Source organism: Bombus bifarius, unplaced genomic scaffold (assembly GCF_011952205.1).
Source record: "Bombus bifarius isolate JDL3187 unplaced genomic scaffold, Bbif_JDL3187 scf7180000008266, whole genome shotgun sequence".
Lineage (NCBI taxonomy): Eukaryota > Metazoa > Arthropoda > Insecta > Hymenoptera > Apidae > Bombus > Bombus bifarius.
This window is the reverse complement of record NW_022884551.1, coordinates 209,990-225,338: the sequence shown is the minus strand read 5'-3', so window position 1 is coordinate 225,338 and position 15,349 is coordinate 209,990. Positions and strand designations below refer to the sequence as shown.

Sequence of the window (15,349 nt, the reverse complement as noted above, 5' to 3'; positions counted from 1 at the left end):
ATTAAATTTATTAAATAACGTATGCCCAAATTATTTAAGCTTATTTATCTTCTATTTCTTTATTTGCAGAATATTCAATAAAGTCAAGTCTATTGAAATCAAAATGCAAATGTTCATAATTCCGTCCAATATTGTTTTGCCTAAATTTTTTAAACTCTAATTGTGATTATGATGCAAATTCAGTTACGATGTAACTTTCTTTTAAAAAACACAACCATCGAAGCTGAAGTAAAATATGCAAGTTACTAGCTTAATGCTGGTTCAATTTCGCTTTAGACGATCCCTTGAAAGTTTAGGAGTTTATGTTAGGAGAATCCCTTAATCGATAACCTAATGCGATTTACCAACATCAGCTATAATATATTGTACTTCGCATGTGTACATTATCCAGCAGGGATACTAGATTGCACATAGTAATCTCGAAGCAAAATGTTTATCCTGACCATGTATTGTCTACCCCTATTATAAAGCTGCATATCAATTAAATCAATTTCTTCCAACCTAGTTGATGCTTTAATTCCTATGAAACTAGTAGCGTATTGTATCCCAACGAAACCTTTTTGGCAAAAGACTGATTTTTATTATTTTTCTAGCATCACTGAGACCTATTGGAACATAAGGATCCTATCATAAATGAAGAGTACATCGAAAGATCAATCGAAAGATAAATCATATTTTCTATTCTTTTACAGGAAACTGATTTTGAGATTCGCTACATTTTCTATCAATTTCGTATTACTAAATTTGTCTTTATAGTTGATTTTGGGGCTAAACATGTATTTTTCGCCCCTCGCAAAATTTTAAAAATATCTTTCGAAATATTACAGTATTGAAGATATTAAAGTGTTTCTGGTTTGAATGAAAACATAGGTAGCTTTTTTGGCTCCACAAAATTTGGCCAATTTATCAGCTATCTTTAAAAGATCTTTTCAAACTTGGATATGTAGACGTTATAGTCGGCATCGTTGTATTATTACATCCTTTGTTTAAAAAGTCTGTCTCGAAAATCCGTCTTGTATTCGTATGACGACTAAATTATTTCTGTTCATCCTGTTTGGAAAAAGAAAAAAAAGAGAAAGAAAATATTCCATCTTCTGGAATATTTCCCGACCCTCTGTCTACAAAAGGTTTTACTCTTGTGACTTTCATCTACTAGAAAATATAGAACATGACCGTCTATTTTCAAGACTCTTGTAGTATTCCCTGCGCATAGATTTTTATCATCTCCTTTACATAGGAAATTCTATTATAATTATAATAATTAATAATGTAATTAATATAAATAAATAATATCGGAAAATACGAATATCAACGAAAACGTTCCAACCTTTGCAAAATTTTACAAACTTAATTACAAGTGATTATTCGTTTAACATACAAGAAGTGCTATTTTTAATTTAATAGTATACTTTCCAATCGTTAAAGTTGGTGTAAAACATGGTAAATGACATTTTATGTGATATCCTGAAGATTTAATTAATAAATTAGTAATTAATTAATATGAAGAAATTAAGAGATAATATAATAAATAGGAAATAATTGTGTAAGGCTACTTGCATAACAACGTTGGTCATGATTAATTTATTTGTATATTTGATTGTTGATTTCCTAAAAGTAATTAAATTCAGTTTGTATTATCATAATAATCGAGTGATTATAAGTTGGCGTATTCATGCAGTTGTAATACGAGAAAAACAGATTGAGTTGAAAATTCAAAGAATAGTGACAGCTGAATTTATATGAATTTGTATTACAGAATAATTTACAATATTCTATATTAATTTAAATGAAACGTTTTCTTTTCATTGGAAATATTCCTACACATACATACCTACATTTCCAAACAAAAGTGTTGGCAATCTAGCTCCAATCATCGTACAAAACTCTTCATAATTCAGTAAAGAAAGTGTTCTCAGTTGAATTCTTTTGTAAAATATAACTGTCGATTCTAAAGTTTAAGTATATCATAAATCATAAATTTTCAAAATGGTTGTAATAAAGAAAAAAAATAAAATACACATGAAGGGCCGTTTTCAGTGAAACAAAAGTATCGACACACTTGGAAAATTTGTTATTACGTGTATTATACTTAATATTTGTCAACGTTGTCAAACCTGATATGTTGTAGGATCTTCTTCCATTCAAACTGATCGTCATTTTTTAAAGTTACTGAGAATATTTCGTAGAAAAGGAACAAAAACGTGAATAATGGGAAATAAAATAAAAGAAAGAACAATCGTTGAAAGAAAGATTGTATTAAACTTATATGAGCAAGGAAAAATTTATTCGGAGATAGAGAAAATTATTAGCAGAAGTCGTTTTACCGTAAAACGTGTGATTAAACGATTTCTTTGTAAAATAGACCTAACAAATGTCACACGTTGTGGACGTCCTTAGAAGCTTAAAGACCGAGAAAAAATGAAGATAGTCAATATATTTAAAAGAGAATCTAAAACTACATCCTTGCAAATAGCTGGAATAGTAAACAACATAACATTTCGGAGAACGCTGAAAACTGCTGGATATGAAAAAGGAAATTTAATATTTTTCAATGTGATGGACGGGTTTTAGTTTGGTGAAAATCGAATACTGAATTAGATGAAGAAACCGTCAAGGACGGAGATGGTAGGATAATGATATGCCAGTGTATGAGCTCTTCTGGTGCAGGAGAGTTTGTTCTCATCGCAAATATCATGGCCAAATATAATTATTTAAATATTTTAAAGCAAACGTGGGGAAAAATGAAATTTAGGACAAGATCATTATTTTCAACAGGGTAGTGATCCCAAACACCCAGTCCATATTGTTAGACAGTGGATCGTTTTTAATACATAGCATATGCTAATTAACAACTCCCCCACAATCCCCTGACCCAAATCTTGCTGAGCGTTTTTGATTTGAATTAGGAAGACAGTTTAAAGCACATCGTATTGCTTCTGAGCAAGATTTGAAGAAAGTATTCCTTGAAGAATGGTAGAAAATAGGTCCAAAGACCAGAAAAAAATTAGTATATCCAATATCTAATTGTCTAAAAGCTATTATAAAAAAACTATTATTAAATTATAAACAAATATTAAATCAGACGTTATAATAAATTTATACTGCAAAATCGTAAGCGTGTCAATACTTTTGGTTGGCATTGTATGTATAAGCATTGTATTAGCTTGTCCGGAAAGTGTCTTTCTTTTACAGACACGTGTTTTACAACGATGCGTCTTTGTACAAACATGAAACCCAATCTGTAGAACGTTGTGATTTTTATTTTGATAAAACAAAATGGATCGTACGAAATTCGGTAAAATAATTGTAAGAGTGCCAATGCTTTTAGTTGGTATTGTATGTGTAAGCATTGTATTAGCTTGTCCGGAAAGTGTCTTTCTTTTACAGACACGTGTTTTACAACGATGCGTCTTTGTACAAACATGAAACCTAATCTGTCGAACATTGTGATTTTTATTTTGATAAAACAAAATAGATCGTACGTAATTCGGTAAAATAATATAAAACGAAAAATGTTGTGCATCCATTATTTCCTTATAAAACGAATTTCCGGACGACTTAATATTATCAATCTTATAAAATCAATCATTCTAATAAATTATAAATAGGTGTTAATAAGTATATTAAGTTAGATATACAATTATTAATATTACATTCGTCAATACTACGTTTTTATAAAGAATCAAATTAAACAATTTAATATTTATAATATTTTCACATTAAACAATTCATCAAATATGATTTTCTTATTCTTCTTCTTATTTCTTTTAATAAAATATATATGAGTGGAGATTATTTTAATTAAAGCAGAGAAAAAATCAACGGAACGAACCGTAACTTGAGGGACTTGTTAGAATACGTCAGTCTACGCTCTACAGTCTACACCATCTACCTTACCTGACATCTTCATGAATTGCTGTGCAGACATCTCCCTTTGGCGATCTCTTGTCCGATATAAATGAATGTGCTCTATAAACATGGCGTGGAGTGAAAGACACTGATTGCCATGTTAACTTCCAGAAGCATTTTTTACTTTTACGCCTCTACGAAACTGGAATAAAATAAAATGTATTATTTATGCACTTCGTGATGGTAATTATTTAATTATAAAGCAGATAGTAACCCCTTTACGTTTAATTAGTTACGTATGACTTGCGACACCTGCAATTATCAGATTAAGGTGTATATTTTGTACGAAAGGAAATATTAATATTGATAATCAAGCTGTTAAGGGCTAAGCAGTGAGATAATGCACGAAAACAAAATTTTCGTGAACATGGATAAACTTGTATCAGCAATTCGATAAAGTAATGAATAGGCACTTCATGAAACTAAGTAAATCAAAAACACGAGAATACTTTTAATAATTTTTAACAAATGGCTTAGCATATTTCAGTTTTTGCCGAATTTCGTAGAATTATAAAGATTTGCTGGAAAAATAAAGAATAACTCGAAGAATACCGAGTAAATCCTTGAAGTGTCCTTTCACAACTACAATGTACAAAACCAAAATTTATTAATATACAGGGTGGTTGGTAACTGGTGGTACAAGCGGAAAGGGGGTGATTCTACGCGAAAAAAGAAGTCGACAATATAGAACAAAAATTTTCTTTTTAATTTTTTTTTAAATCTACAGTGAGATCCGTTATAACGAGACGCGATAAAGTGCACACGTACCAAGCGAAAATTCAAAGTCAATTTCCTCGAAAACAAAGCCTCAAACGAAAAATTGTTATTCTATATTTTCGACTTCTTTTTTCGCCTAAAATCACCCCCTTTCCGCTTGCACCACCAGTTACCAACCACCCTGTAGATTGACTGGGAGACAATTTCAAATGGAAAATTGCATCTAGGAAAATATAAATTATAGAACGAAATTAAAAGTTAAAAGCATCGAAATAAGACGATATAGGTTTATATCAAAAGAAAACGTTTTAAATTATCCATACTTTCACGGTTAACTTATTATCCACTGTAAAACACTAAACGTAACATAATGCTGGGTACGATAAATATGCATAAAATTTCTCTTATTTCGAAAGTTTCTCAGTTTGTTACGACCGTTCGCGGAAAGACGTGATCGCGAGATAGCACGTCAACGAGAGTTGTAAATTCTCGCTACGATTATGTTAATCGACGCCGCGAAATAGTCGTTCCCCTGTTTCGTTTAGGACAACAGAGGTGGTTTAATGAATATAGCACTGTGTTAACACTAATAAATTAACGTTTATTTCAACAACTTATTAATTAGAAGGATATAAATGGAACAACAAAAGAAATGTAACTACGTAATGCGCGATATAAGATATGTATTGACAGTTTGGCTTCTCGAAACGTTCTGCCCGCCTTTCGATTTTTTCCGTTTTTTCTGGAAGGCGACCCCCACTACGTTCGGATCACGCCACATTCTTTTACGCCGGATAAAATAACGGCCACGAATCGAAGTTTCTGGAGGTCGCCCTGCTTAATAAACTATGCGCTTGCCACTACAATGTTTGTTTGTCGGGCAGCCGCGACGATCCGCCCGCGACATTGTAGTGCCGCGACCGACGGTTAAGAATATGATCTATGGCAAGCCGCATGGCGTAACATTCTCCCCCCGTTGAGAGGGTACCGATCAAATTAGCGAGATGTGGTTGAGGTTCCTATCTTAGTTCGTCTCGGTGGCTAGTTGTTCGGGTTTCTCGAGATCGGGTTGAATTGGCAGTGGGACAAGCCTTTTGACGGCCCGATCCAAAACGCTCTTTGCCGTCTGAACTGTAGCTGTCCGGATGACACCATCGGCGCCTGGATGAACCTTGATAACTCGGCCCAGAGGCCAATGCATGGAGGGTACGTTGTCCTCTCTGAGGATGACGATTGTGCCCTTTTGGATGCCGTGTCCACCCTTGCTCCACTTATTTCGGTTGGTTAACTCGTTCAAATACTCCTTATGCCAGCGGTTCCAAAAATGCTGTTTAAGCTGTTGGATATGCTGCCATCTGGAGAGTCGGTTCGATGGAATGTCTCTGAAATCTCGATCACGTAAGCACATTAGTGAATCGCCAATGAGAAAATGTCCGGGAGTGAGGACTAGGAGATCATTTGGATCGGTGGAGATAGGAGTTAGCGGGCGGGAATTGAGGACTGCTTCTATTTCTATGATGAGAGTGTTCAATTGTTCAGAGGTGAGTAACTCGTTGCCGGCTACACGCCTGAGGTGGCGTTTGAATGACTTCACCGCTGCTTCCCATAGCCCACCGAAATGCGGTGAATGAGGGGGAATGAAGCGCCATTCGATTTGTTTGTCGGCTAAAAATGCGGTTACTTTTTCCTTGTGATCGTCCGATTGTAATAGATCGTGAAGCTCTCGTAATTCGTTGCTTGCTCCTCTGAAGTTGGTGCCGTTATCAGAATGGATGGTGGAGCAATACCCTCGTCGAGCGATAAATCTGCGAAGAGCGGCGATGAAGGCTTCGCTAGTGAGATCGTCAACGAGCTCGATGTGTACCGCTTTAATTGCTAGGCATACGAAAATGGCTACGTATACCTTTATCTGACGACGGTTACGATCTCGTTTTTCCTTGATGTGGAACGGCCCGCAGTAATCGACGCCGACGTTTGTGAATGGGCGAGATTCCGTTACTCGCGCCTCCGGCAGATTACCCATCACGTATTCTACCGGCGGTGGTTGAGCGCGGCAGCAGCGGACGCAGCCTTTGATCGCCCGCCATACTTGACTTCGACCGTCGACGGGCCAGTATCTTTGTCTTACTGCATATAACGTAGCCTGCGTTCCGGAATGCATGTGGATCTTGTGCTCGTGTTCTATGATGCGTGTTGTAACGGATGACTTGGGTAATACTATGGGATGTTTCTGGGCGAAGGTCATCGACGAATGACTGAGTCGACCCCCGACTCGCAATATTCCTTCCTTGTCTATGAACGGATTGAGTCGCGTGAGCTTACCCTTTATCGCCGCGTTCCGATCTTTTTGGAGTGTACGAATTTCCTCGGAGAAATGGATGTTTTGCAACAATTTTATCAGTTTATTGTGCGTTATGCGTAACTCGGTAACGGTTAGGGGTGCCGCTCGGTTCCTTTCCTGTCTCCAACGGAGGCAACGAGCTATGATTCGTATCAACTTGGGCCAGGATGAATACCTTTCCAACAAACTGTAATCGGCGGGGTTTGCGGACAGACAAATCGCCCCTTTCTGCTCCGGTACTTCAATTTGCGGTGTTAGAGCCCATGTCGGCCAATAGCCTTCCGACTGGTAGAGCCATGCAGGACCGTGCTGCCAGATGGTTGGGCGCAGGAACTCTTCGGGTGTTTGGCCGCGTGATATTAAGTCCGCGGGATTGTCGTCGGTAGGAACGTGGCGCCAATCGCGGATGCTGGTTTTTGTTTGAATTTCGGAGACTCTGTTAGCGACGAATGTTTTAAGGGTGTGAGGTGATGTATTGAGCCAATGGAGGACGATAGTGGAATCGGTCCAATAGATAGTTCGAGTAATTTTTTGTGATAGGGCTTGTTGTACTGTTGACATCAGGGACGTAAGAAGGAGTGCTCCGCTCAGCTCGAGCCGAGGAATGGTCTGGCACTTGAGTGGGGCGACTTTCGATTTTGCGGTTAAAAGTTGGGTCCAAGCACGGCCGTTGATGGTAAGGGTTCGGAGATAAACACAGGCTCCGTAAGCCTTTTCGCTGGCATCGCAGAAACCATGCAGTTCAATTTCCATAGCGGACTCGATTATTGCTTTGCGTGGGAACCTGACGTTGTTTAATAAGGGTAATTGGGCATAGTACCTTTCCCACTCTGTATGTAACTCGATCGGAAGTGATTCATCCCAATCGATTTTCGACGACCATATTCGTTGAAGTAGCATCTTGGCCCGAACAATCACCGGTGCGAGCAGACCGAGCGGATCGTAAATTTTTGCAATCTCCGAGCTGATGATTCGTTTCGTGACTCGCGAGGGCGTGGGTTTGACTTCGACCGAGTAAAGAATAGAATCGTCGAGTGAATTCCAAAACACCCCCAGCGTCTTCAAGGTTTGCGAGTCGCCCAAAAAATGTTGGTGATTTGTTTCTTCTAAGGAAAGTCCGTGTAACAAGTCATTATCGTTTGACGCCCATTTTCGTATGTTTAAGCCGGCCAGCTGAAGTAACTTGGTGAGTTCTGTTCTGAGCGTGAGGGCTTCGTCCTTCGTTTCAGCTCCGGTGAGAGCGTCGTCGACGTAGAAATCCCGCTGCAGTACCTGTGCTGCACGTGGAAATCGATGTCCTTCGTCCTCTGCCAGTTGCTTGAGGCACCGAATAGCTAGATACGGGGCTGCGGATAAACCGAACGTTACAGTGTTAAGCTCATACGTTTCTGTTTCTCCACTCGCGCTGCGCCATAATATCCTTTGATATTTCCGATCCTCTGGTCGTACGAGGAATTGCCGATACATCTTCTCGATGTCGCCAGTGAGTACGTATTGATGAGCGCGGAATCTAATTAATATACAAAATAGATCTTCCTGTAACTTGGGTCCTGTGTGAAGTGTATCGTTTAAGGAGGTTCCGGTAGTGCTTGGTGCCGATCCGTCGAAAACTACACGGAGTTTGGTGGTTTGACTCGATGCTTTGGTCACGCCATGATGGGGTAAATAGTATCCGTTATCGTCGGAGTGGTTGTCATTGACCTTCGTCATGTGTCCCAATGCCAGGTATTCCTGTATTACCGTTCGATATTCTGATTCGAAGCGTTTGTCGTGCTGGAATCGGCGATTGAGTGAGGCGAGTCGTTTACTCGCCAGCGTTTTAGAGGATCCGAGTGACTGAAGCTGATCGTTGAAAGGTAGAGCGACGATGTATCGTCCTTCGCTGGTGCGTCGGGTGTGGATTTGGAAGTGTTCTTCGCATCGTCGATCTGCCTCTGAGATATGTTTAATTGAGGGTCCTTCATCGATTTCCCAAAACCGCGCGAGATCTGCTTGTAAAGTCGTCGTGGATGTGTGAAATATGTTTGTCGCGGTTTGGGAAGTTGGGCTCCCCCCGATTACCCATCCGAATCGCGTCTTTTGCAGACGCAGTCCAGGCTCGTCTGGCTGCGTGAGGTTGACTTGTCCCACACACATCGACGCGAGTGTTGAACCTGAGCTTAGTAGTACATCTATCGGAGCTGGTAAATGAAATCGTGGATCGGCCAATTTGAGATTTTTTGGTATCTCAAGTGTCGAACGATCGATGGGTTCGCTGGGAATTGAGGTTGATATGGTTGGAATGATAAGGAACGTTAATGTCCGCGTGTATGTACCGTCAGTGGAAGTGATCGTGGCCGTGATGTGTCGCTTAGAAGTCGTTGTCAAGGTATCTAGAGCTCCGATTGGGACCGAACATTTGTTTTGCCTTATCTTTAGCGATTTTGCTAATTCCTCGGTAATGAAATTCATACTGGATCCGGTGTCGAGCAACGCTCGACAAAGGATTGGTTGATGTTTATCATTCAAAATGTTAATCTGCGCTGTGAGGACTAGATCATTGAACCGTAATTCGGATGCTATTGGTCTGATATGTTCGGTCATCAACGGAGTCGTCGATCGTCGGCGTCATTGGTTGTGTGTTCGTTTGTCAATGGGCGGTGGACTTGGAGACGCGGCTGTTCGTGGTGTTTCCGATCTGTGGTCTGTTGTGTGCCTTTTGCAACGAGTGGGTGATACGTAGGGTGGCAAAGAAGGTGTTGTGGATCGGCTATTTGATGGGGAAGATTTCGGGCTGGACGTGCTGGAACGAGACCCTGAATGGCGTTTTGTCCTGTGCAGCATTGTATGATGTCGTTCTCCGCATACGCGACATGATCCTGCGAAACAATGCCGCGTTGTGTGCCCTTTCCCGAGGCAGTTGACGCATAGTGATGCTCTTTTGACCTCCCGAATACGTTCGCGAAGGGATTTGGTTTTGAAGGTGTCACATTTCCAAATGGGGTGTGGTCCTTGACAGGTGGGGCATGTTGGATTAACCTGTGTCGCCGTAAGTGCATGCCCTCGTGATGCGCGTTGACGGACCGGAGTAGTTTGTTCCGGTGATTCTCTTGTTTGTCTGACCGTGGTGATCGGTCTGGAGCTTCGTGCTAATCTCTCTAGGAAGTTTAGTAAGTGAATGTACGGAGGCACCTCGTTATTGGGCAGCGTCATTTCCCATTGCTTTTGGATACTCAGTGGTATTTTAGAGAGGATGAGGCTGGTGAGCACAGCACTGGTATCGGGGTAGGAGTCTCCTAATTTGTTCAATGCATATATGTGTTGTTTGAATGTGTGGACTAAGCGCCTTAATTCCGTTGGAGATTCCTTGGTTATCTTTGGATAATCAATTATTGCCATGCAGTGACTGAAAGCTGTGTATCGTGGACATTCGAAACTCTCCTTGAGAACGGCTATAGCCTGACTGTAATTTACATTGCTAAGGGGTAACGCGTTTAAACAATCGGCTGCTTCTCCTTGCAGGGCGGACTGCAGGTAATGGAATTTCTGTATGTCAGTGAGACTAGGATTTTTATCGATTGTGGAGGAAAAGGTGTCATAAAAAGTGTTCCATTTTTCTAAGCTTCCGTCAAAAGTAGGGAGCCGAAGATCTGGTAATTTAATGGATATCGGATTTAAACTTGCGGATGATGCACAGGTTGGAGGGTTTATGGATGTCGACGGCGAAGCTGTTTGCGCGTTCCTCAGAAGATTTTGTAGCCTTGTATCTACCGCGACGTACTGATCCCTTATTTCGAAGCCGCGCACTTGTTCCTCCTCGTCCAATACTTCTAATTCGAGTTGGATCGCTTCGAATTGACTCGCAACTTCGGTCAGTTGTTTCTCGTAATTCGTTAATAAGGAGTTTTGCTGACTCCCGGATTGCTCGTACTCATCCAGTCGGGTCGATAAGTATGTGAATCGGCCGCCACAATAGCCTCGTCTCCGACGCAGGGAGATGAGTTGGTCTTCGCTCGTCATCGTTGCCGAGGATAGGAGATGGTCGAAATAAGGAACGAGCTTACCTTACTGTCGTGCGGCGTGAGGTCGCGTGTATGTTTGGTGAGGAACGCCTTGTTCCTTCCCGACGGCCACTCGTTCGGTTGTATTGTTAAGTTGTGAAATTCGTTGCGTTGATGACTGTCCAGCTGCGGCGGAAGGCTGCGTGGTTGCGTTCCCTTGCCAATGGGATGTGCTTCTTCGAAGGTGACGCGCCTGACGTCACTGGTTTCGCTGTAGTGGTTGCTCCCGCTCCCGCTGCTGGTTTTGATAAAGTCACGTGGCACTGTGTGGTCACTGGTAAGTGCACTCTTCACTGGCACGTGATCCGGCTCGAAGGACCAAATGTTACGACCGTTCGCGGAAAGACGTGATCGCGAGATAGCACGTCAACGAGAGTTGTAAATTCTCGCTACGATTATGTTAATCGACGCCGCGAAATAGTCGTTCCCCTGTTTCGTTTAGGACAACAGAGGTGGTTTAATGAATATAGCACTGTGTTAACACTAATAAATTAACGTTTATTTCAACAACTTATTAATTAGAAGGATATAAATGGAACAACAAAAGAAATGTAACTACGTAATGCGCGATATAAGATATGTATTGACAGTTTGGCTTCTCGAAACGTTCTGCCCGCCTTTCGATTTTTTCCGTTTTTTCTGGAAGGCGACCCCCACTACGTTCGGATCACGCCACATTCTTTTACGCCGGATAAAATAACGGCCACGAATCGAAGTTTCTGGAGGTCGCCCTGCTTAATAAACTATGCGCTTGCCACTACAATGTTTGTTTGTCGGGCAGCCGCGACGATCCGCCCGCGACATTGTAGTGCCGCGACCGACGGTTAAGAATATGATCTATGGCAAGCCGCATGGCGTAACACAGTTTGAAACGTGAAAAGTTGGAAGAGACCTATAAAATTGGAATAATACCTATTCCAAGGGACTCCAAGTTTCATGGTAACTGATATCACCGGAAGAGCATGACACAGACATGTGTTGAATGCGCATCGATATCCTAACGTTTCGCTCTGCTAACTTCCTATTCCTATCGACATTTTCCAAATTTTTACACAATCAATTCTATAATGGTATCGTCTTATTGAAATGATAAACCTTCGCATAATAATCGAATTTGTATAATACATATAATGTAATTCCATTTTTCGATTAATATTTGTTAAATATTTTTAAAAACGTTAACCAGAACAATATAAAATATTAGGTTTTAGCATATGAAATTTCTATTTGCTTCAGATTCTTTACCTGTGTAGATTGTACCAAGCAACATAGCTTGTATTTAAGTATAGTTTACATAACATTAAGTGTTGATTTATGCTTTTTATGATTTTACAGAATGCACTTTGCAACGGCATAAATACGCACGAAAGTTGAGTCGTTTTCCCTTGTGAGATTAAACTCGATTGTATTATGATTAAAGATATAATAAGAATATTGATTAATATTAGTAACATTGCAAATTAAACTGCGGATTTTTATATTTTTTTGCAAGACTTGAACGTGCAAATATGTATATAATAGGCAAATGTATAATATGTTCAAAGTATAGCACTTGTCATAGCATTTACTAGATAAAATAATTCTCCGTCTAAGTATATCCATAAAACTATGAATTTGCTATGAAAACTACGAATGTAGTCTATTAATAATATTTTAAAAAATGGTCTTACTAACGAATAAACTCTTCATTAATAGTTTCTAAACGTTTAAATAATAGCGAATTATATGAATTTACTGACTTGAGAGATCGTTCTTTTATTTTGTAAATGTCCTTTAAAACATGTTCTTGATAAAGATAAAACGGCTCGAAAATATTTGAAAAGGAAAGAACCATCAGTTAGAAAATAAGTGCTAATTACTTTCAGCAAATTTATATAGAAGAATCGAACGTATACAAATCAACTCTTTCTTGACACAGCTAATTTTGAAAATGTAAACTTAAAAAAAAGTAAGCAAATATACATCCATTATTATGATCTCCATAATTTTGAACTCTTAAAAAATTTCGTTTTTATTCGTATCAAAGTAGAATTGTTTTTCTTTGATGATAGTCAATTAACATCCGTTCTCGAATAAATTTACATACAATTTGCACGAACACGTCTATCGGTATTCGAGGCCAGTATACATATATACTGCAAAATAACGGGTATGTCAATGGGCTGAAAATGATATGCAAATATAAAGAATACGATCAATCACATACTCTGTGAAGTATTCCACGGATATGTGCTGAGCTCATCATCGGTCCCATGAAATCCAATATCGCGTGATAAAAAACTATACCAGAGGTTTAACATACGATACCACAGGTTTCCCACCTTTCGTCTGAAATGTAAACCAATCCGAACACCATGGTGTTACATTGAATAAAGAAACTGAATTTTTTACGGACACTTTGACGAGGGTACATCTTTACAAGCCTGACCGTGTTGAATTCGAATCTGCCACACTATTGTTGCTAGAAATAAAGTGTGTTTCGGTGAGCCTTTAAAATTTGCATAAATAGATTCATGTCGACGCAGAAAGTTGGAAAGTAGTTAGTTAGAAAGTTTCTATTTAGAGCGAATCTATTCAAGAAAACGTGATTCAAAAGTCCTTCAAAAAGAAATAAAAACGATACGCTTTCAACGGACTCTGTTATTTATTGGATGATTGCGATATTTCGTAAGATTGTGTAATGTAATTGTACACTGAATACGTAGACTACAAGTTGAAAATATTTTGCAACTTGAAAAATTTTGTAGAAGTATTGTTTAACAGATACGTAATAATATTATTTTTATAAAATTCAAGCTTATATCTAGAATGATAATATGTATCATATTGTATATGATGAATTTTAAAAAGTCTCATTGACTAGTATCCTTGGCATTCTCCACAGATATTTGTAGATTATAAAAGAAGAAATGAAATCAAAGTTACTTTTTATTTAAAATTCACTTTAAAATTTGCTGAAAATTATTTTATGCAGTTAATAGACGACAGGTTCGATTCCGTTTAAGATCATCTTCAGCTTATTTATTTTTCCACACTTTATATATAATTAAGTATATGGAAATTTCTGCAAACTTTTTTATATGTAGGTACAATTAATGAATACCTTTTAAAGCATATTTTTTAAACCCTTTAATATAGTTAAAAAAGTCTTAGAATAGGAACAGTTTTTTGTATAATTATTGTAACATTAATTGTAATATAGGTGCAAATAAATAAAAGAATACGTCGTACAAAATTCAAGATATTATCAAAGGCAAAACGACAAGATTGATAAATATCGCTGTGAATGTATTGTGAATATTAATTATACGTATTCAACAATAAAAATAAATGTAGTTATATGCATATGTAAGTATTACAAATCATTCAATAATATTCAAATGTTCGATATAAAGGTAGAAACGCAGTGAGACTATATTTGCTATTCTTACTGCAGTATTATAAAATTTACATCACATTTCTAGAGAAATAATTTTAGAATAACAATGGGTAATTGTACATTATTACATTCTGGAAGAAACAGTGATTCATAATAATTATAAACAATGCTTTAATTAAACATATATACTTCTGCTTCGTTTTCTACAGTATTTGCATATTATAATATGGGATGTTGAAGCAAGTACATAGACCATTAAAGATAAAAGTCAATAAATTCATGAAATTTGGCCTGTAAATAAATACAAAGCAAATAAAATACAAAGCACTTGTTTCATCTATTCAAATTTTAACAAGTTGTTCCAGGTATATAAATGTAATGTTCCATTTTATTTTAGCTTTATCAAAGTTGGACGAAAACTTCTGCTATTTAAGAGCAGCTATTAAAGGTAGCAGTTATAAGAATGTGAGAATATGTTTCTCGCAAATTTTCTGTACCTTTATTTGTAGCTAAATATACAAGTTTGGAAATTAATAGTATGTCGAACTAAAGCAAATTACGCAACATTATTAATATTCCATATTATATAGGTAAATATATTTTATTATTGATTTACACAATACTATAATATTTCTGATGAAAATGTCTGCTATATGTATTGTGTATAAACTATGTCTATTGTCCTTTAACGTTTATAACTAATTAAAGTAATCACATTATTAAATAAATATTCTATATCTAAAGTAATTAAATTACTAAATAAATATATGTTTTATAAATGAATGTATGTTTAAACTAAAAATGTAATACGTAGCTCGACATTAATTTTGCATATGCAATATGTGCAATATTTTTGCTTCTTTATATTCGTACATATTCTCCCATGCATTTCTGTTCAATTATAGCAAAGAATGCTAATCCCGTGTAACAAAATGTTGTTACCATTATATTATAGGTGTTGAA

At 37.8% G+C, this 15,349-nt stretch overlaps 2 protein-coding genes across 5 annotated transcripts in view; one reads left to right on the top strand and one right to left on the bottom strand.

Annotated features, from left to right (window-relative positions):
• Window positions 1-8,677, bottom strand: part of LOC117212043 — a 107,839-nt gene extending 99,162 nt beyond the window's left edge. The window contains exons 1-2 of the mRNA XM_033456499.1: window positions 8,491-8,677; window positions 6,241-8,313 (exon numbers count right to left, since the gene is read on the bottom strand). Coding sequence (XP_033312390.1) covers window positions 6,241-8,313; window positions 8,491-8,677 — 2,260 coding nt within the window. The remainder of the gene's footprint in view (window positions 1-6,240; window positions 8,314-8,490) is intronic.
• The window catches only part of LOC117212037 (5-hydroxytryptamine receptor-like), a 181,546-nt gene that overhangs the window by 119,985 nt on the left and 46,212 nt on the right, over window positions 1-15,349 (top strand). The gene's annotated exons all lie outside the window — the stretch shown is intronic.